General features: G+C 36.0%; 1 protein-coding gene across 8 annotated transcripts in view; it reads left to right on the top strand.

Annotated features, from left to right (window-relative positions):
• Window positions 1–20,496, top strand: part of LOC134532630 (heterogeneous nuclear ribonucleoprotein K-like) — a 58,787-nt gene extending 38,291 nt beyond the window's left edge. For all 8 annotated transcript variants that reach the window (XM_063369250.1, XM_063369248.1, XM_063369243.1 and 5 more), the window contains 4 exons: window positions 4,630–4,772; window positions 6,613–6,782; window positions 18,736–18,862; window positions 19,799–20,496. In XM_063369250.1, coding sequence (XP_063225320.1) covers window positions 4,630–4,772; window positions 6,613–6,782; window positions 18,736–18,832 — 410 coding nt within the window. In that variant the 3' untranslated portion in view covers window positions 18,833–18,862; window positions 19,799–20,496. The remainder of the gene's footprint in view (window positions 1–4,629; window positions 4,773–6,612; window positions 6,783–18,735; window positions 18,863–19,798) is intronic.
• The last annotated feature ends 2,372 nt before the right edge of the window (window positions 20,497–22,868 follow it).

Genomic DNA, 22,868 nt, shown 5'->3' with positions numbered 1-22,868 from the left:
GCTAGCAACATTTCAACAAATAATATTTTCGTAACGGCAAGTGTTATTTTATGATTGTCAATGATTACCTTTGTTTAATTGCTATCAACATTGGTTTATGATTTGCAGGTTTATATTGCATGTCATTAGAGAAACATTTGAACTTGACTATCGGTCTGCAGTTTAACTTCGTTACAGCTTGCTATTCGTAAAAATTTTACTCTTTCTTGTTATTTGCCTGAGTGCTTTACTGAATTTAAGAATTTTTTTTTTTTCATTTGGGTGAAATAAGTGTAATTTTTATTATCTCCTAGATTTTTTGTATGGTGAGTGCTGAGAACAGTTTTCTATTGTGTGTTTGTAATGTTCAAGTGGCACATGGCTGAATGTCACATTCCAATCTGCTGCTGTTTTTGTACTTTGCAGAAATGTTTTGAAAAAAAATGTAGTGACCCAATTTTATTTTTAATAAATGGATTTGACATTTTATAAAAGTTAATTTTGATTTGCTCTAACATACCCCTGTTGATAAAGACATTGACATGTTTTGATATTTGCCCCGATGCCTACATTTGTGTGGTTCCCTGCAGTGACATTCTTGCCGCCTGTAGAGTCCTCGAGTGGTCGTAGTTACTTGATGTCACTGCTCAAAGACAGCACTTATTGGCTTGGCCTGCCTGCTCCCGCTCTTTGTGTGATGTTTGCTAGATGTGCACCATTCTGAAGATTTGTTCGATGCTTTTGAAATTTGAGCCTTTCTAAAGAAGCATCAAATTTAGTTAATACAACAATTCATAGTGGCTTAAAAAGTGCACTGAAAACTTCAATTTTGACAATTTTCGAAGAAGATATTTTAGACAAGCCTGGTTCACAAATCTGTATTCTGTTTTCTTAGGGACATAGTATAGTTACTTAGACACACTACTGTTGCTTTGTCCCCATTGTCACCCTGGAAATGCTTGATTATTTTTTTCTGATTATGTACACACTACACATACTTCAAGCTTACGTATGGGTACATAATTATTTTGTGTGAAACACTCACTGCTGGAAATGCAAAGAGTATCCCCCTTTTATCACAATATGATATTTGTGAGATTACAGTGTTTTATCTCATAATCATTGCACTGCTATTTTAGGGCGTCCAAATTTAGAAAGAAAAAAAATTCTATTAAAAAGTTGCATAATGTTTTTTAACCTGCTGTTAGATTCCGAGCACTTTGTTTAGGTTGTAAACATGGCCTTGCCCAAAATTAGTGTGCAACAGCAACTGTTTTCAATTTTTTGTCAAGCAGCCTGGTAGTTATAATGGGAAAATAAAGTAGTAATTACAATCTCGGTAAAACTCAATTAAGATGGAACTGCACAACACGATTGCCCATCCAATCCGGTCATATTTTTCGGTCCTGCCATTTTCTCCATAAGAGTACGTTATTTTTTCCCATGTAAGATGTTGCCCATAACTTTTTTCGGTGTTTCCTGTCACAGGGTAACCATCTCACCGCTCTAGACACAGCTGTGAGCAGAGACTACGTCAATCCTCATTCACATGAGAGCCAGTCGTGACACCTGCTATTTTCTTTTCCAAACACCATGTACTAGACGTAAACTAAATAAAATGGAGTTTTCAAAAGGGCATTGGATATGGCTAATGCAGGGAAAATAAATTTAATATACACAATGTTATCAATTTGATGACTTAACATACTATGATAATTTATTGAATTAATATGGTAAATAGAAAAATTTTACACAGTATGCATAGCCTTCGATCACTGGTTATGAAACAATCATTGTGAAAATAGTTTTACTTACTAACTTGGGGATTGAGAAGAAAATCCCATTTTTTCTTAGTACATAATCTTTAAACACTTAAAACAAGACATGCTATTTACAAAATTTCTCTCTAATGCTTAACACAACTGGCAAAACTATTGCATTAGCCTATCTTCAAACAAATAACCATAGCAAAAAGTAAAAGAAAAACATAAAAGCATATAAAAAGAATGAGCAAGCAAAAGTTAAGAAAAACTGTCTTTAAATGCTTTTACTAATAAAGAAAACAAAGTACCAAATTATTGGATAGGTTAAATTAATGTAAACTATATATGTTGCAAATGCACAAATCTTATATCTTTAAACGAGCAATTCTTGTATATATAAAATCTGAATCTCGGAAACGGCTCCAACGATTTTCATAAAATTTAGTATGCAGGGGGTTTCGGGGGCAATAAATAGATCTAGCTAAGATTAATTTTTAGAAAATATCGTTTTATCCGTGTTTTCAATAATCAACTTTATTGATAATCAACTTAAACATAACTGACTCTTCCTGACATCTATTGGCAATTAATAATACTTTTTTTTTTAAATTGGGAACAACTAACTGCTTTAACGACACAACACTATAGCTACTCCAGTAGATGGCGTTGTTAAGCGACACTAAAGCCAATGAGAGTACTGTTTGAGGTTAGACCAAGAAAATCAATTGTTTACTTATATTATTTGTGTTTTTTTTAACTCATGTGTTCATTTAAAAATGCCTAAATGAACTTTGAAAAAAAAAACTTATTATTATGTCAGTAAGATCGAAAAATATTATTCATATTTCATCATTTCATCAGTATGTAATCCGTATTTAAATATAATTTCTAAAAAAACACAATTTACCAAAAAAAATACAGACCAAAGCTGGGTCATCCAGGTACTATTTCTTAAAAGAACAAACAGCTGTTAATTACAAAATGGTAGAAAATCTAATAATTTATTTTTTCTGATTATATAAAAATATTAATTCTTTAATAAACTTAATTAGAAAGTGGATAGGACAGTTACTTGGGTCACAAAAGTTTTCCATAAGTAGTTGAGGTTTAATGCACATAAGTTTCAGGTAGTGTAATGATTGTAGCCTGTTGACCAGCCCTTCAGAGATGTATAACCAAAATGCTGGACTGCATTGGCTTTGATCAAGAGTTCTTGAGAGAAAAAAATGAAGAATGAAAAAGATTTTCACAGAGAAGGCTACAGTTCATTGATTGGGTAAAGTCCAAAGGCATAGTGTATGCATATGGGCCACTGAAAATATATGTGTCGCTAGGGAGCACATTTGGGATAGTCCGAAAGTGGATGTGTGGTGTGGGGGCATACACGACCAGGTTATTGGACCGTTCATTTTACAAGAGCAGACAGTGAATATGAACAACTATCTGGACATCCTGCAACTTTGTGCTGCACCACAAATTTCAGCCTGTGTACCCCACCCTACTGTTGGGACTATGCCAAGGGTAATATGTTCCAACACTGATTGTCTAATTGACCTCATGTCTGGAAGACCTACATCAGGAATGTGATCTTGAATATTCAAGCAGACATGCTCCACAGAACCTGGATGTTCTCCGTGCTTTTAAGCGGGCTCACATTGAGGTCTTCTGAAGTGATAAATAGAGTTTTACTTTGATCTACCGAAAACGACATACAGCTAACTTATTAAATTTTTTAGCTACAATTTTTCAAACCCTAGTGGACTTAAGACACACAGCACCCCCACCCCTGCCCCTTCCCCCCCCCCCCCCCCCCCCGCCCACTTCTGGCAAGTTCGGCTGTAAAATTTATGTCAAGGAACTGTTTTACAGCTCAGTTCAATCTCATGAGTGCAGAGCTGTCTACCAGTTTGTGTTCTTATATTGGTAAATTAATATTTAAATGTGTACAAGTTCATTACTGTATTATTTAATAGGTTTCTGAACATTTTCGAACTTGTATAAAAATTTAGAGGAAAGTGGAGGTTTGATTTTACGTGGTCACCATGTTTTTAAAGTTGTTGTTGGCGTGAGGCATATGCATAGAACTGCAGTGGTGCATTGTATTGGACAACCTGCACTCGGACACTTGATCTGCCGGAGACTCTGCCCCCATGCTTGCAGAGTGCTTGCTCACCGTGGGGTGTGTTTGTTGGGACTTCAGATGTGTAGCTCCAGTGCCTTACGTCGTGCCACTTGCAGGTTTAACCATTTCTCTGACATTAACAGAGAATATTCCTCTTTTGCTGTTGAAGAACTCCATAGCGGTTTTTGTTACGTCAAATAAAATTTTTTTGTGAATTGTATTTTTTTGGTTTAATTATTTAAAATATTCTAAAGAAAGTATTATTTGTGCTTGTTTGTTTAAAACACTAACCAAAATCTGATTTCACCTGCCCACTGCGGCTCCAGGCGTAGTGTGACTATAGATACATAGGGAGTCTATGTTATGGACACCGTGCCTAAATGTGCGTCCCCTAGCAGGTGAAACAGTTTAGCCTAAGTTGGCAGTGGCACGCCTTTAATTATATACACAGATTTTCCATATTTAAATCTAAGTTAAATTTTTGATTACTATAATAATGGAAAAAAATTAAAATTATTCTTGACTGCATATTCTTGATTCCTTCAAGTGGCTGGAGTTGTGACAGGAAGGATATTGTAAGGGTTGTGTGTTCGGTGTGCTGAGAAATTTTGATTTATTGGTTTTTTAATAAGTTTTTTTACAAGTAAAGGTGTGTTTTAAATTCATATAAGAATCTAGTGTTCAGTTAATGCACAGTGTTTACAGTGTGATGCCAAGTGGTGGTGGTGTCCGCTGGAGTGAACTAGCCAGGCGGGGCGTGTGGAGACTTTGTTCCAGGTGGCGCTCCCAACGGCATGATGAACAATGCCCCCATGATGGGCGGGGAAGACATGGCGGGTCCAGGCGGCCCCATGATGGGTGGCGGAGGTGGGCCGAAGGGCTCCACGCAGGTCACCATTCCCAAGGACGTGAGTTCAGCACTGTTGTATCTCCCCATGAATTGGCACGTACGCAGCTGGAATTTGAGATTTTGTTTGGCCAGAATCTTTTGACGTAATAAATTACAACAGCAAGCATCATGTGCCAAAGGATCAATGTAAATATAATCATGCCATCAGAATCAAGGGAGAAACATTTATTCTATGAATTTTTTTCTCTTGTTTTCAAGAGGCTCTTCCTGAGAAAGTTGTGAAAAGGTTAACTTTTGTAAAATGTGAGCTTATTTTTGTAGAAATTCATTTAAAGAATTTCAAGAAACCAGAAACAACTTTATTGTGATTGTTAATCTTTTAGTTCCTAGTAATTACAGTAGAACCTCATTTTTACGTATTCATGATAAACAAATTCTCGTGATTAACTTTTTTTTTTACTTGCAGTGTCATTTTCCCTTAGTATTACTGTATTACTTTACTACAGCTTTGTTTGCTATTGTAAACAGCTTAACCTTTTTTTTTCCTGCTATGTGCCACGGTAAACCATACAGCCGTGAACCAAAACTGGTGACGTGGACGTGAAAATTTAAGTTCCTGTTGATAGCTTTGACCTTTAAACTTTAATGTATTATGCTTGAAAATAAAGATGTTAATGTGGTATCACATAAATAATTAGTGGATAACTGTGCCATTGTTAAAATATGTTTTAAAGCAGCGTACCAAATTCCTGTAAATAGTGTCTTCATGGATGTTTGGCGATGCTCGTTTTACCACAATAGAATTATTTGGAAATGGCAGTTTGCAGCAGTGTATTTCCAAACTTTGCCATGGAAATGTTTTTAACTTTTTCTCTTCCTAAATGTAAACAATAGTTTTCATAGTAGTAGTGTTCATTTATTTGAATTATTTCCCATAAAAATCTGAAATTAATTACATGTCAATACGTGATATACAAAAGTCTAAAAGTGAAAAGTTTAAGAAAATCTCACCATAACAAGAGGTCATACTGAGATGCTTATACATTCTCATCTCTTGTTCAAGAACTGAAAAGTTCATGGTCAACTTCAAACAATTGTGAAGAACTGCAAGGTAGGATAGATTTATTGTTTTCACCATATGAGATAGTTAATGTATAAAAACATAAGCATCTCTTGACATTTCACTTAGTGTGGTGTATATTTGCTTATTGTTTCCATCATAATGAAACTATAAAAAAATTTTTTAACACTTACTACTTTTTATGTTTTGCCATTTACATATTATCCCCGTGGTCCCTTGAAATATGTAAAAACAAGGTTCTGCTCTATTGTAATTATCTAAATCTGTCAGGAGTTAGTTTTCAGTATTTATTTATTACAGACAAAATGGCACAATATTGCAACAGAGTTCATAATGTGTTCTTGTTACCCAAGCTGCATGTTCGCTTTTTAACATTTTACCGCCAGGATTCACACTCATGTCAGGAATATAAATTTGTATAGTCTCTATACGTAACTTATTTATTGCCTGTTTCCCATATGTTTTTTTTTACTCAAAACTACCAAATTAATTTTATCATTTAATGGACTTGTTTTTTTACTATCATCTGGACCACTTTCCATGGTACCCCAACATTAAATATTTGATTGAAGTATTGCGTTTAGATTTACAGAAATACCCCTTAAATTGAAATAATGGTTGAAAAATGATAAAATCAACATGGCGTGTAAGACATCTCCCAAGTTGCCACAGCCTACATTTTTTTTTTTTAAATCCTTGAGTGTGATAATGAAGTTGGAGTTGCAACAGTGCCTTTAAAGAAGTTAGGCCCCTGGAAGCACTGCTTGGAGGTGTTCCGAGAGGAACGGCAGTAACTAACTGTGCGTGAGTGTTGCAGCTGGCGGGGGCCATCATAGGCAAGGGAGGTGCCAGGATCCGTAAGATTCGCTCCGACTCGGGGGCCGGCATCACCATCGACGAGCCTCTGGCCGGCTCCAATGACCGCATCATCACCATCACGGGCTCGCCCAGTCAGATCCAGATGGCGCAGTATCTGCTGCAGCAGAGGTGAGATGTCGAATACTCCCAGCCCCCAGTGTTTGTGGCCTCTGGTGTAGGTGTTTCTTTTTCAAATTTGTGACTTCCTGGGCATTGACAGACAAGTTAGGCTATTTCTGACTGATCAGCAATTCACTTCCAATCTGGAGTTTCTCTATTAGCATTGATGTTTCTAGACCAGTCAATAGATTCCTGACCAATCGGGTGAGTTCCAATTAATTGGGATCATTATTCTATATTTTAAGTGTTTTTACAGATTAATCAGTGCTTCAAGCCAATTTTTCCGGAGTATTGTTTGATTTAATTGAAGATTCGTTTAATGAACAGTGGTTTGGTTGAAGAAAGTTAACAACTTGGTTCTTCAAGGTTTTGGTCAACTAACATGTTTCATCGCTTCTCTATATAGCCAATTAGCTGGAGAGATTTGCAATTAGTTTTGCAGTCTGGCACTGATTTAGCCACTTTTTTTTGTCACACAATTGTTCTGCACTCATTCCTCTTAATAGCTTCTAGAGAAAGATGACTGCTGTTGACAGTCTCTATGGCCTCTCTCTCTCTCTCTAGCCATGCCATACCCAAGTTGAGGATTACCACACAACACACTAAAAATATATTTCTGCTCGAAGTTGGTCAAGCATTTTTTTTTTTTTTTTTCACTTCTGAAGACGTTTTCGTTGGTTTTTTTGCGGATACAATTATTTCATAAAAGGTGTATCTACTAAATAATATTTTGGCTGACAGCAGTCATTGGCAAGAGCCTATTATAATGCATAGGCAAGCTTTTGCAGGCATTCCGGGGACAATTAGTGTTCCTTGGTCGCACCGATCTACTTAAGTGACGGCAGAATTTTCAATAAGATTTAATGGCAAATTGATTTTGAGCTGCAAACTTTGTTAATGTTGCATTTTTTTTTTGTGAAGAATATGAACTGTATTTCAGACACAGGATTGAAAATGTGCAATTCCATTTAAGAATAATAAACATAACTTTATTTTTAGTTCTTTTATTTAGCTATAATCATACACCCAGGAGCCAAAGTCGCTCGGACAGCGGACTCTGTGTGGCGGTATTAACCTGTAATGGACACTTAAACATCCGGGGTTCACCGTGTACTCGTCTGATGTATACAACTGTGCCAAATATATCTTTGTGCTAGCAAAAATATCCTGGAATATGTTTTATGAATGTAGTCATAAAAATAAATAACCAGAACTGAACACATTTTTATAATTTATGATATTACAACATTGATAACAACCCTACATTCTCAACTAGTTTTTACCTCGGCTCTTCAACTCGGTTAAATTCGTGGTGTGAGAATTGAAGGTTTTTGGTTCAAATTTCACAACTAGACAAATTTGGTTTACCTTTTGATACATCTTATTGTATTTTAAATTAAAACTAAAGAAAATTATATTATTACTATTTATTGTTTTAACTAGTTGTTTTAATGAACTTTTAGGCATTGGTCAGTCTGTTTCATTATTTTACCTAAGGTACCCAGTAAACTCTCTTTTCATTGGCATAACACTTTCATTTGTGATGGGAGATTAGACCTTGCCATCTTGCAATTTCAATTATTTTGGTAATGCTTGCAATAAAGCTTTTGTGCTAATTGTTTTCGTTTGGCATGGCATAGGACTTTGGCTACTCGTGAAGTGCTGTAGTCTCCTGCGATAAGTTATTTGCTTGCTGTACCTACAAACTAGAGCATATTAGTAAATATATGTTTGCAATGAGTTATAGAAGGTCTAAGAGATAGATTTATTACTTGTCATGCCAAAAATTGTGGTAAATAGTTTAAACCAGTATTATATAAAAAAAAATTGAAAAGTCTTAGATGGCGGGACTGAATCCCCCTAAAGTACTTTAAAGTTAACCTTAAACCTTGGAATAGGACTTGTTGCTGGCTACATTATTTTCTGGTTCATTATGTTTGGCATTCACATATATATTTTTCATACAATTTCAATATACCGTATTTACCTATAGAAGGGTCGCCCCATCGTATTTTTAACAAAAGAATGTAACATAATATGGGTCGCAACACCGTATGTCTTCACTAAAGTTCTGAAGATAAAGTGAAGTGTTGGTTTTCTTAGCTTCCTGGTGTTGACCCTAGCTCTTCTTTATCTGTTTACCCCCTTCCTTTTTATTTACAACCCATCCAATTCCAGCACTTCCTAACAAGACAAAAGAGAAGACTGCTATTTTTTTATACCCTTGTTTCCCTTTCCTCTATTATGTTTTTTGTTATTATTTGAAATTTCTTCTCTTCAGAGAGTTCTTGAATTTCCATGATTTTGTTCTGAAAGGAAGTATGGTTTGGCATCTTGAGTCTAACCTGGAATTGAGGGTAATTTTTTAATTGACCCATCCCTAATTGTAGTATCCATTGTACAACTTGGTGGTTGTACGTGCAGATTTTCATGAAGTTTGATTAGTGCAGCAATGTTGCATCTGCATTAAGTGTACCCATTAATAAATTGATTCGATTTAGTGCACTAGGGGTAAGTGGAATTTCGTGTAATTAATAAGTCACTCAGGTTCTGCTATCGTCATAAAAATAGGTGAGGATGGTAGCAAGACTGACAATACTTTAGTTTGGTGCTTCATATTGTGTTGTTATCGTAGTATCAATACATTGCTATTTTTAGTAAAGTTAAGTGATCAAATGCACTGTTCGTACGGAACTTGTCGAAACTGGAGCATGTGCTTCGTAACTGAACAAGTTCATCCAGAATATTAGTGAGAATGCAGAAGGAATGCAGTAAACCCAAATAAATTGTGGTTTGTTGTAAATGCTTGGATTCTGCGGCCATGTCTTTTGGATTCCCATTTCTACAAAAGGTGCGTAGTTCAGTTTGATTGTTTTTTCGTTTCTTTGTCACATTATTTTTTGCTTTTTGTAGTTTTTGATAGATTTTCATTTTGCTTGTTTTTTCGGTGTTACGTCCTGGCTGTGTAGTGCGTTCGTTGCCTTGGTGTTACTTGCATGTTTGGGTCGGTCGGATGCTCCGAGCCTCTTCTCGCCGTCGTCGTTGTGTGGAAGACTAGTGATTTTGTTGTTCGTCATGTGAGAAACAAGGAATCTCTAGTCATCCTACAAAGGCGCCTCCTGTGCTTCGCGTGGCCCGTCTTGAAATGCGTAGGTAAACAGGCGCTGTCTGATCACTTTCCTGCTATGCCGGAGCTGTAGACAGTAGAGAAGGCATGTGGCAATGCTGTCCATGCTCTTGTTCAGGAGAAATGGTGGTACAGATTGGCTGCAGGTTGAAGTACAGTTCCTCGTAAGAGAAGTTTACGCACATTACTGTTTTCTGTGTAATGTTTTCGTCTTCTCATTTTCTCCACAATTCATCAATAAAAATAATTAAATAATTATTAAGGTAGAAGTGCGATAGGATTTACGACATTACTACCTACTATTATTTCTGAGGGAACCTCGTAGTTTCTTTCCTGTATGGGGAGTTTTAGAGGTATGACTTAATTATATGTGAAGGTTTAAAGAACAGAAATAATCTAAATAATTTAAAACTTTATTCTAAAAAAATAAGAATTTACTATGACAGAGATAATTCTTTATAAAACATAACAGTCTTATACGTTTCAGTTTCAGAAATAATGTGTCAACATACATTACGTTATCGATAATGGGACCAGATGTGATTAAGGGAGTACCAGAACCTTCAGTAAAGTATACATTGCTAAACTATTCGCTTGGCGAGACTTAAAACTAAATACTTAATAATAAAGTTACTATCAACTGAGTCTTAGATAATAATTTTAACGCGCATGAAGTGGAACTCCTCGTATGTTCTGGGGCCTCCCAGCCCTTGTTCTCATTGTAGATTAGATTTGCCATTTCACATCTCAGCACCTACACTGTGTACTTAAAATAAATAGGTACCTGGGTGGCCGGTGCCTGCCCAGTCAGTTTAAAACTTTACATCATGAAATGAGAACTCATTTCTGTCTCTAGGAGTGAGCTTAAACAGTTACATCCCTGACTTGTTAGCACTAACAGACTCGTTACCAGGACAGGCCTGAGCCCCCCCAGTGAGCCTAATAAGTACATCTGTACAAACTTATGATAGCCCACTCAAACTCGTTCTTAAAAAGGCTTGGCCTTCCGTCCTACTTTCCACAAGGTTCCAGTGCAGCTGTCCCCTAATTTCGCAATCAGAGTACAAACTATCTGAGTGGACTTAACTTCGCTCGCTTCGAGAGGGACAGTGTCCCCTGTTTCACCATGAGCGACCCAGAAATGTCAGCATGAGGCAGCGCCGAACGAGTGGTCCGGCTAACGCCACACATCGGTATGTGTGACGCCAGCACAACCACTGCCCCGGGCCCGCCACGTGCTGCTGTTACCGAGTTGCACCACCATTCAGCTGTGGTGACACCCAACCAACCTGCACCTAGAAAGTTGGAAATCTAAAGGCAGACGTACTGAAAAATTCTGGAACGCGAATCTGGCAAAAGAGCACACCGAAACAAGAACAGCACTAATGATCAGAAATTGTGTATTAGTAAGTAAATGTAAGTGCTACTAAAATGCACACTGGAGTCTTAAGGATGAGACTTGCTATACACACACGATAATAATTTTCACTTGGACTATTTTGATTGTAGTTCTTGTATTTTATTGCATATACTCTGTAGCTGGATGCATACTTGAAAATTAATTCAACATTTAACGTTAAAGGCAGTTATGAAGGTGATGGGACAGCAATCAAATAGTGCTGCATGTTATTTGTGATGTATGAATTGATTGTGAATTGCACTGCTTTTTGAGTTCAGTTTTGTGGCTGCACAAAGACTAGCACAATATTGAAAAATGCATTTACACCAACAATAACTCAGCAAACAAAGTGGAAACCAGTAAAAACATAGTTAAAAGGCTTTTCTGAATCAAATAATTAATTATCAAAATTAGTTACAAGATAATTAAAATGACAAAATACAAGTATGAAAAACTAGCTCACTGTGATTTGGAGCCTATATTATACAACCAGCTAATAAACCAGACTGACAAAACCACAATATTTGTTATGAGGTGAATGAGTAGCATATTTTTATGTCTCTCTAGTAGTGCAATAAAATCGAGTATTTTGGTGGTGAGTAGTCAGGGTAACTGTTTCTTTTAAGCGCAACTAACAGGAAATAGTGGCACTTAAGTACACATTGTACATAGTACAGTATATCATGTTGGTTTTTTAATCTCTATCATGGTGCAACTACATACCATATTTACTCGCATATAGGTCGCGGCAATTTTACCAGAATTGATGGGCGGGGGGGGGGGGGGGGGGGAATAAAGTGCAATCTATATGTGAAGAAAAAATTTTAAAAAAAAATTTGAGGAATTTTTTTGCAAGATTTTGCTTTAAAATGAGAAAAAAAAGTTTATATAGGTATAGGCAAATTTATTTACAATGTACACATACAGCGAAACTCCTTATTTACGTTACCATTTTTTACGTTTTCCCGTTATTTGCACTATATTCTTCAGGTCCCGTTTAGTTCCCATTTAGTCCAATACAATACTTTCACGCAAATAACGTCTCAAAAATCGAATCCATCCCGCTATTTGTCACGAAACAACCATAAACAACCAGAAAATACAGTGGGTACTTTAAGAGTAGATAAGATTAGCTAGAAGGCCTAAAAACATCGTGAAAAACGTAACGTTTATAGTCGGCAATGAACATTTTAAATCGCAAAATATACATATTGTAAGGTGTACCATCTCGTGGCCCACGCTACCTAAGTAAAGTATATAAAAATCTATATATTTACATGTATATTTTTTATTTTTTTTGAATTGTTAATCATAGTGCGTTATATCAATAAATTGATGCGTTTGTGAAGTATGGTTGCCTGAAGAACATATGACGCATCAAGCAAGCAAATAAATGCCTAGATATCGGAATTTTGATCCCGCAGAAGAAAAGCATAAATATTTGAAGTTGGTGTACCTTGTAAAATAATTGTAATTTGTTTAAAGTGACAAGTAATGAAAAAGATCGGTTAGCTTTGAAAGTTTAACATTTTTTTTTGCCATAATTAATCTGTTTCAACATGATAACTTTTGAACCCTTTGTAGTAATTATTTAACGTGCCTTTAAATAATTTGCAATCGTCACTGGTAATGGAGGAGCAGAGTTTAGGTAATTTATAAATTTAACGTAAGTTAGATTAAAAGTAAAATATAGGTTGTCGGGTATCTATTTAAAGCTTATCTATTTTGGTACATTTTTGTTCTCTTAGTAAATTTCTGTAACTTCCGCGGTTTTAGACATATTTAATGTGGAATTTCTTTTTGAATTTAAGCAATCTGGGACAAAGGTTCTAGTAGTCGCGACAGGCTGGCACCGGTGCGTCCGGTCAGCGTTTTTTAGAATTGTGTGGCGACGCGGCTCGTATAACTGTTTCGGCGTGCTCGTCGCTGGTTGGCTGTGGAGGTTTGCGAGAAGGCGAAGGGAGAATTTTTTTTAGTATGACTCTGCGACCGAGCCTCGAGGGGAGGCTTTTTGATAATAGGGATTTTTGAAGAAGAGGAGCAGGTGATTGGTGGCAATCACCGTCCGATATGGCAGAGTGATTTAGGTGTAATTTACTACTCAGTGCGCCTAGCATAATCGTGTATTTAAAGGAGAATTTTGCGAAGGGTTCAAAAGTAGTGCGTTTGGCTTGGTGCGCGAGGGTGGAAGTTGGGTAGAAAATGGAGGATGGCGAAAGAGACTGGCACGGATTCGACGAGGTCTTTTCTTTGTTTTTTTGTTAACCGTGGCTCGTAATATCGGGACGCCCTCTAACGGAGTATCATCTGAAGTTGGCGGTAGAGATATTTATTTCAGTCTCGCGTGATGTAAAACAGAAACAATCAAAGCTGACTGATCGAGCATGGTGCCTATTTGAAAGTGAAAGCTTCCTGAATAAAATAAAGTAATGCGTGTAACAACATTATTTTATTTAAATATCTAGTTCCTTTTATTTATTTTCCGCGGCGCGAACCCCACGAGAACCCTGAGATAAGAAAGTCTACTCAATGCCGCGAGCAGCAACAAGAACCCTCAAAGTGTTTTCATGATTTAATGAAACCTGAGAGTGCATAATAAATAAGGGCAGCGTTACAATATTTTATAACATGAAAAGTTGCTTTTATTTCTAAACATGTAATAATTTAAGCCTAGGCGTGTAAAAGTCCGAATAATTATAGCAGGATACAATCTAAAATGCACGAGGGAAAAACGTAAACTCACGAATGTATGAACGTGGCTGATTGTTAAGTTCTGATACTGTATTTATGTCACAACTTAGCCGAAATACTGGTACGAGACAAACTTCACAAGATAAAATGAGTGGAGTCTTGGTAACTGTTTTATACGTATTTTATAATTTCGGAAGTATTGTACAGTTGACGCATATTTTTTAAACTAACAATTTATTTCTGGGGATCGTAATTAATTAATTATTTGTATCAAGACATCAAGATGAACGTAAACTTGAACATGTCACGGCAGCGAGAAAACTGGTGCGTATACCAATAAACTGGTATTAGAACAGGACAAAACTGGTACACGGGAGGTGGAGCTTATATTTTTTTCCGCTAAGCTCGCATCTATTGGCTGGCTGATGATTGAAGGTCACGAGTCTGGGCGGAGCGTTGAGTGATTTATACTGCGCATGCGCAGCTCAGTGAACAAAGAGAGCCAGCCGGCGTGCCGTAACAGCAGCTGATCGAGTACAATGACCTTTCTCCACGCACGGCACGCTACTGATGGTAAATTTCCATCAATTTGCGGCCATTTTTTTAAATTTTTTTTTACTGTGGTGCAATGCTTATGTGTAATGAATTACTGGTGCAACCTATATGGGGGGAATCTTAAATACCAAATTCAAGACCTCAAATTATGGGTGCGACCTATCTGCGATGACGACCTATTTGCGACTAAATACGGTAATAGCCTGCAGTCCTTACCTACATTATTTATACTTGCAAAATAATTTTCAACTGTATATTACCATGTATTTTAGCTATATAATGTTTCCTAAAAATTATTTGTAAGCAACTAGTACCTATTAATAAAAATAGTATTCATCCAAATTATATTATGAATAGCAAGGAAACTAAAATGTGTTTGTCCAGTTGCATTTCAGTTGTATAGACTTAATTTGAAGATGATGATGATAATCATAATAATAAAAACAATTTTTTTGCACACAATATCTTTTTATTTTAATTTTAAATATTTAAGTTTATTTCCTTATTCACAATACATGTAGTACAAGAATAATGAGGGTGTATGTACTGTCATATTGTGTATATTCTTGGTGTGTGAAGTAACATTGCCATAACATTCAATTTGTCTAATATATATCAGGTTATTTTTATTTATAGTAACAATGATGAATCTATGGTAGTTATTGTTCTGCAGTAACTGTGGTGCATATGTAGTAATTATTGTGCTTTTACAGATACTGTAGTTTAATTATGGCAACTATTGTGTTCGTGCAGTAATTATGGTGCTTTGTCCGTGTTTAGTCGTCAATTATTGTTCATTTGTTTTTACGTTCACCATTATTAATTTCAGCTATTTAGGTGGTAAAATGTCCATATTGTATTTTTATTTCTTTTCAATGATGCATGGTATGGATGATACTTAGTGGCAAAGAATGTTTCAAGTCCATTTTAAGAAGCAGTTGTTAGTGCAGCCATTTGGTGTTTGCATAGAAGTTATAATTTTTTGTTTTTGTAGTATATGTTAACGTGACAAAATTATGATAAAGATGCTGTTAATAACCCCAAATACGTCCAAACAAAAAAGAAAAATCTTACATAGAGTGTGACTATAAAATAAGCCACAATCGCTAGCAAATTCAATACGTAATTATTTATCTACAGTGTTTATATGCATGACATTTCCTTCAAACTGCATTGTACGAGCTTCAAAATTACCTACTAGGTATATAATCCTAGATTACTCCAGGGTTGTTAGTGGTGTTTCATGATTTTTTATTATTTTTTTTCCTGGACCAAACTGAGAACTACGGAAATTTTTGTGCTTTACAAGCAAGCTTGAATTGAATACTTATAACTTGAAGACTTGTTTTCTAGTACTTGTGCACCCCTGATAATATTTATCTCAAATACTTATAAAAGCTGGGAAGGGTAGGGTTCTACAAACTTACACATTCGTCGATTGTCGCCACCTTGCGATTTTTGGAAATTCAAAAAAATACACATCAATACGTGGAACAAAAATTTCTATTTCACGCCAATTTACCTGTGTACACAAATGTTGAATTTTGGCAAACAGCTTTTAAAACCCTAGCTTTTAGTCGTATTCCAAGCTTCAAAATTTTTGGGATCGGCCAATGAATGTACAGTAGAATCTCGTTATAGCGAGCACGGTAATAGCGAGAACATGGCTATAACGAGGTATTTTTGAGGAATTTACGGTGTGATCGCTTGAGGCAGTGCTTTTGTTATTTGTCTGCTTTATCTCCACCCCTTTCGCTCGCCACTAGACATCTTGCCGTTGACGCCTGTCACATTCTTCAGCCTTGCAGTCGCCACCTAATGCGTGGGTTTAAAAATAGAATCCCGTCCTTTCTTTCTTTTATCAAACTTCCGTTAGTTATCTGTGCCTGCGACTTGTCACAGCATCACTGGCTGGCTTCAAGGCCCAGGTATGCTCGAGTGGAATAAACCAAGCCTTTGAATATAGGTACATATACTTGTACGCATTTCTTGTTATTTAGAAAATAGACGAAATCTATTTTTTCCCGCCATTAAACATAACAATGTGCACTTTTTTAATATAAATGCTCTTAATTAATTTGTTGCGGCATTTTCATTAACGAATAACAACATTGTTATAACTATGTTAGGCCAAAAAAGTCAGAGCCGTCTTTATACTTGTTGCTAATTGATCGCGTTAATAATACACAAATATTTATAAACTTGTTTGGAATTATTTCAGTCGTGACATGTTTACAAACATGTCACGTTATTTATTTTACTATCTGACAAATAGTAGGCACTAGAGCTGTAGCAAACCGTATGTATTCGGTACTGAGTAACGGGTGCGCCACCTAGTAACGAGAAACGAAACGTTACACACGGCTGCATCTCGTTACTCGCATTTTTCGTATGTTTTACGCATGCGGGCGCATATTAGTTTTTACGTTACAAAGAACGAGGTTTGTTTATTAAGTAAAGTATAATTTGGAAATTCGTCCAAGTTTTTTACTGTTTATTAAAGGTATTGTGTGTGTAGACGAAGTTTGAGATTGGAACAGAAACAACTTAAGAAAGTATTTTTTACAAATTAGAAATATATATGTTTTTGTTTTAATAATGGCATATTTTCACGTTTTTTTTTATCTTAAAAGAGATAATATTAAAAAGCCGCTAATGAGATTTAATTGTTTCTTGGCTAACAAAAACTATTAATTATCAAATATTGTTAATTGTTTATATTCTATTTATTATTATTTACACAACGTCATACTGTACGCGTACGCAATACGACTGGTTTTGTTGCTGCAACATAACATAGCATGTTATGCGGTATCAGAAGTAACGAATAACGTAACGATAGTAACGAGTACTAATTGTTATAGTAACGAATACATATGGGTACACATTTTTTCGTTACTTTTACACCTCTAGTAGGCACTACCGTATTTATTTCCGAATCGCTAGGACAGTTTTCTTGTAACTTTTGTTTCGGTCAGTTGTTGGGGTATCTGTCCGGGAAAGGGATGGTGATGATTTGAGTTTAATCCCAAATTTATTTTCTAATAAAGTTGACAGGTTTCTTTAAATGAAAAAAGTATAGTTTTCCAGCGACTATTTCGTTTGAGACGTACGTGGTTGCCGCACTCCTGCTTTTTTGTAAGGAATTAAATTGTCGCGCTACACTAGCACCACCTGTTTTCAACATCCCGAACCAACATGGCCGCCAGCAGACAGCCCGCGTTGACAATAGATAGCAGGACAATGCTGTGTCGGCCGCGGGCTGAGATGCTATACTTACGTGGTGTGGTAGGGTATTCTGGTTATTTTGACGCAATCGGTGATCGCATCCGTACTTGTGGGGTAACGTTTTAAAGAGAATTCACACATCTGCTCACAGAAATTAAGATTTTGTTAATATAACCTGTTATTTTCCAATTATGCTGGTTTAAACACAATTTTTATGCTATTTTCGGTTTATTTTTATTTTTCGGGGGCCAAAATTTGTCCAATTCGGTTATAGCGAGGATCAAACCCGGAACCGTGACACCTCGCTATAACGGGACTCTAGTGTACTTGGTTTTAACAATAATAATTAGTTGAAGGTTTGTGAAGGCATTGCTTTAAAACTAGGCAGATTGATAGTAGAAATGGCATAATAAAAAAAATTAATAACCAACTCGGCGTGTCAGAGGAGGCCTTAACAATGATGTAACAATTATTATATTTTTAATATACATCAAATTCGATTTAATGCTGTTATTTTAAATTACACTTCCTTTAATTTCTATTTGGAGTCAAAATAATTTTGTGGGTTATATGTAAATAATTTTATGTAAAGAAAGAGAAATATCTGTATAAGTAAGTTCCTGCGTGATTTTTTTTTTTTTTTTTTTTTTTTACCTTATACAACAATTGATTATTTGGTACGTAGGCAATGTCATAATGGTACCAGCGGTATTGGTACTTATGACCTGCATTATCTTTGGGTAGGTACGCAATAATTGCTTAGAATTAATGATTGCATGGTTGGCATTGAATGCGGTATAGCAGTTCTCTACAGTTAAGGTACAGGTGGTCAAGAATTTTAATCGGACTCTGTGGGAATAGTGAACACTTAAGCAACGCGCTTGGCAAGTGTATTGGAATGGATGGTGGCCCGACGGATGCCGTGACTGAGAGGGCGGGTGTGACGCCTTGTTCTGTCGCAGCGCCCTGGAGAAGACTGGCCCGTCCATGGACTCTGGCCGCCCGGAGAGGTTCGGAGGCGGTGGTCGAGGGGGCGGGGGAGACAGAAGAATGCGCTAGTGGAGCCACTTGCTGCAGTGTGTGAAGCTGGTGAGTGGCCAGTTAAAATTTTGAAAACTCTTAATTATTTCTTTTTTTATTTTTTTAATTTGTCCTAATCACATAATTTGTACAATGATTAATTTATTTTCCTCTTCGAGCTTTTTTTTTACTTTGAGGGGCAGGTGTGAATTTCTACATTCCAGTGTAAACCTATGTATGATTCTTTCTGTTGGACATATCATTGAGTATGTTTCTTTTGTGGATTGAGAAATGAAGTAGAATGAAATAATTCTCAGCATAAGAATGCTTATTACTTTTAAATCCTACAAGTTAGTATTATAAAAAGTTTGTTGTCAGGGCGAAGGGGGTAATGACGTTTAAGATGAGTGTGTGGACCTGGTTCGACTCTTGTACTTGGAGCCATTACGTAGCTCGTGTGAGTCAAAACTCTCTTCCCCTAGTTTGACCAATCACTAGGACCTGGTCCACTTTTAGGGTTAGGCACACTGTCATTAATTACCTAATTAATGAGGCTCTCAAGGTGTACCTAATGCCTCGCTCTCCAATGACCTTGTCATGTTGTCAGCAAAATTGACACGTGGTTTGGTAAACATATTCGACCAGGTGCTTGTACACAGTTAATATAATACTATTTTCCTTATGATTGGACTTTTAAAACATTATACTCTTATGAAAATGCTGAAATTTAAAAATAAAAAATTGACAATTCAAATCTTGCAGTTCACTGAGTTGTAGATTTTTAAAGCATAATTCAAAATATTGTCTTCACGTCACTGACCGCAGCGATGCTAAGAGAAACAGTTTAGCAAAGATCAAGGAAAATGTCATACTCTAGGTGCATGTAAACATAACTTAAAAATGTTTTGAAGTACATAAACTAATGTTTATAGGTTTGCAAGCTTGTTTGCTTACATTATTATTATGTGAAAGCAGCTCGGCTTAATGTATTGATATCTGTTTCAGTGTCCGAGTTACAGCCAGCCTCTTTCACCTTGGAAGATTTTACGCACATTTGCAGTGAAGTTAATTGAACTTCCATTATTATTTTTAAAAAAAAAATTATTTAATATTGTTTGTGTATTAGTGTCAGGTGTAAGTATGTAGTGCACTGTAGGTAACAGGCTGCTTGTGTGGTTGATTGCATGTGACGAGTGCGGGACAGTCGCACCCAAGTGTTTCATACGGGGGCAACATGTTGCGTTGTGCCAATCACGTGTGTAGCCTGCAGCCTACTTAAGGGCATTTTATGTTGAGGACAAGGTTCATGCACAGACGTCCAGACTTAATATGGAAGTATTCGTATTGGTTTTGGTCAGTCTTAGCATCAAAGGTTCAATCTATTTTCTCCCATGTGCTTTCTTTTATTTGTTTCTACAGTTGTGTTGCCCTGCTCTTAGGGCAGGTGTACAGCAGTGTGTGGCTGTCAGTAGGTGTATTTGCACCGTGCTGTCTGTCTCTGGACCGCAGACGTTCAGGAGCGATCAAGTACAAAATATCAACACTTTCTCCGGTTCCTTGCATTTAGAATACTACCACAAGTCAAGGACATAGTTATCTTAATAATGATGTGTTAGTGGATAATAAATCCATCACTGGCTGCTAACACATGTCATGTTTGTATCATGTTTAACTATGGTATTCAATAAAATATTGTAATTTTACATTGTGTGTTTTTCTTAATCCAAGTTCCATAGCCTAATTTAGGAAAATAAATGGGAACCATTAATTTCACCAAAGGTCTCTAAATCACTTAAGTGTAATCTTTGTTAGGTTATAGCAAAGTTAGTGTGTTTGTGTTGTTAATAACCTGGTTTTTTTTATGAAATATATTGAAAAAAAGGTTGGGCAATAAAAAATAATAAAAGTTGACTGAGCTGTACGTACAGCGGCTGGAACACTGCGGTTCTGTGCTGTATATTACCGCCATCGTCGCGAACTAGTCACGTGAGAGGATATCTGGATCTGTGGAAAAGATTTATTATCAAGAACTTTTATAGACAAAATTTTGTTATATTTTTTGTATTGTAAATTTCTTTATTCTTAATATAAAGTTTTCCAAAAGAAACTTAGTTTATGGTATTTTTCCCATCAATCTGTGCCAAGTAAAATTTGTCTAATTCGCCAGTAGTCAGTCCTCTGTCTTCCAGTTCATGATAAAACATAAAAGTTATTGTGAATGATAATTTAATGCAAGCAGATGCCTGCTTATAAATTTGTAAATATTCTGCCAACTTAAAGTATTTCTTTGATATATGTGATGGTAATTATCGTAATTCTGAAAATTCACATTTAATGTCTTTTAAGTTATTAAAGCAAATTATGTTTGCTAACTCTGATACAGTAGATAAAGGGCCCGCCCATAGCTACAGAACTGCGAGTTCTTTTCCTGAACTAGTCGCATTGCCTCTCTGATCCTGGCTACGTGTAGCGCCGGTGTGGAGTATGAGCGTGTGACAAGTGGACTGTCAAACCAGCTTCCAATTGCCATCGTCTCTCCCGGTGACATGCTGTGTGCCACGTGCCTTCCGCCTCCCTCGTTCCGCACTGCATCCAGGATTTGTGCCAGCCAGCGAGGTCGACATTTGCAAACAAAACTTGTGTGCGTTGATATTGCACATTACACAGTTTTCAAAGAAACTTGACTGCTTGGTCATCAATATTACCACCTACACACACACTGCTGGTTTCATAAATATATACTTACTTGTTACTTTGTGTCAATTTTTATTTATAGCAAGTACATTTATCTCTTTATATATAGTTTACAATTTTACATTTTAGAAAGAACTATCATTGTAACATTTTGGAAGAATTCATTAAGTACTTCTTATTTTACATTAGAGTTAGAAAAAATTTACATTTACCCTAAAAAAAGTTCTACTAAAATGTAAATAATTGAAGAGTTGAAAAAAAGTTTCAAAACAGAAGAAAATTTAAATCTGCCAAAGTTACATTTTTTAACGTTTTTGGGTTGTACAAATAAGGAGAATTTAATTTATTGCAGAACTGAAACTTTTTAGGTTTAACTGCAATACCACTGTACTTCATGATATGGTTTGCATTTCTATCAACATGTTTCTTGGCTGTCCAAATTGTAATAAATTTGAGAATTTTGAAATGCCAGGTATAATTAATATTTTCTGAAAGAATTTCAAACCATTTCTTGAAGTAGCCAGTGGCATTGCAGTTAAACCTAAAAAGTTTCAGTTCTGCAATAAATTTAATTCTCCTTATTTGTACAACCCAAAAATGTTAAAAATGTAACTTTGGCAGCTAATTATACAAAAAGTATGTGCTGTATACATAGATTTTTCATTTTGTGAAAGTTAAACAATTGAAAAAGTCTAAAAGTTTATCTGTAATTACTGTAAATATAAAATCTTGACCTGAAATGGGAGGCACCCCCTTAAGCCACTTCCTGCAATATATATTTTTTCTCAAGTTGCAGAAAACAAAAAAAAATCATTTTAGAAATGCAGGAGAGAATCGCAATCTGGGACATGTTTGCAAAGGAATACTAGAGTTAAAAAAAAGTGTTGGTTAGACATGTTATCTGATAAATATAAAATCATCTGCTTTTACGGCATATCTTTCGCTGTATCAACAACACCAACATTGCACCTACTTCCAACAAATCCAGTTCTACACAGGCAGCTGGGAATGGGGCAAAGTGGAGCATTCGCAGTGGCTCGAGACAATTCTTGCCCGTTCCGAGTCCCTGGTGGAAAAGAGCCTAAATAGGTAGTCCAGGTGGGCTTATATTTGCAAATATATGGTCTCAAATACTGCTATTTGAAACTGTTAAACTTTCTTTCATCAAACTTTGTTTAACACATTTGCTAAGTTAACAAATACTATAAAATACGTAAATAAAATTTGGGCTCAGGAGGGGCAACATCTCTTGCTCGGACTAACTTGTTATCTTTCATTTGAGGCACATTCTGCTAATATAAAACTATGAATTAACATACAGGTGTATAATCCGTATGTGGTAGGCAAGATATTGTGTGTGAATTATTAATGTACATACAGT

Source organism: Bacillus rossius, chromosome 6, assembly GCF_032445375.1.
Source record: "Bacillus rossius redtenbacheri isolate Brsri chromosome 6, Brsri_v3, whole genome shotgun sequence".
Lineage (NCBI taxonomy): Eukaryota > Metazoa > Arthropoda > Insecta > Phasmatodea > Bacillidae > Bacillus > Bacillus rossius.
This window is presented reverse-complemented; position numbering and strand designations above follow the sequence as displayed.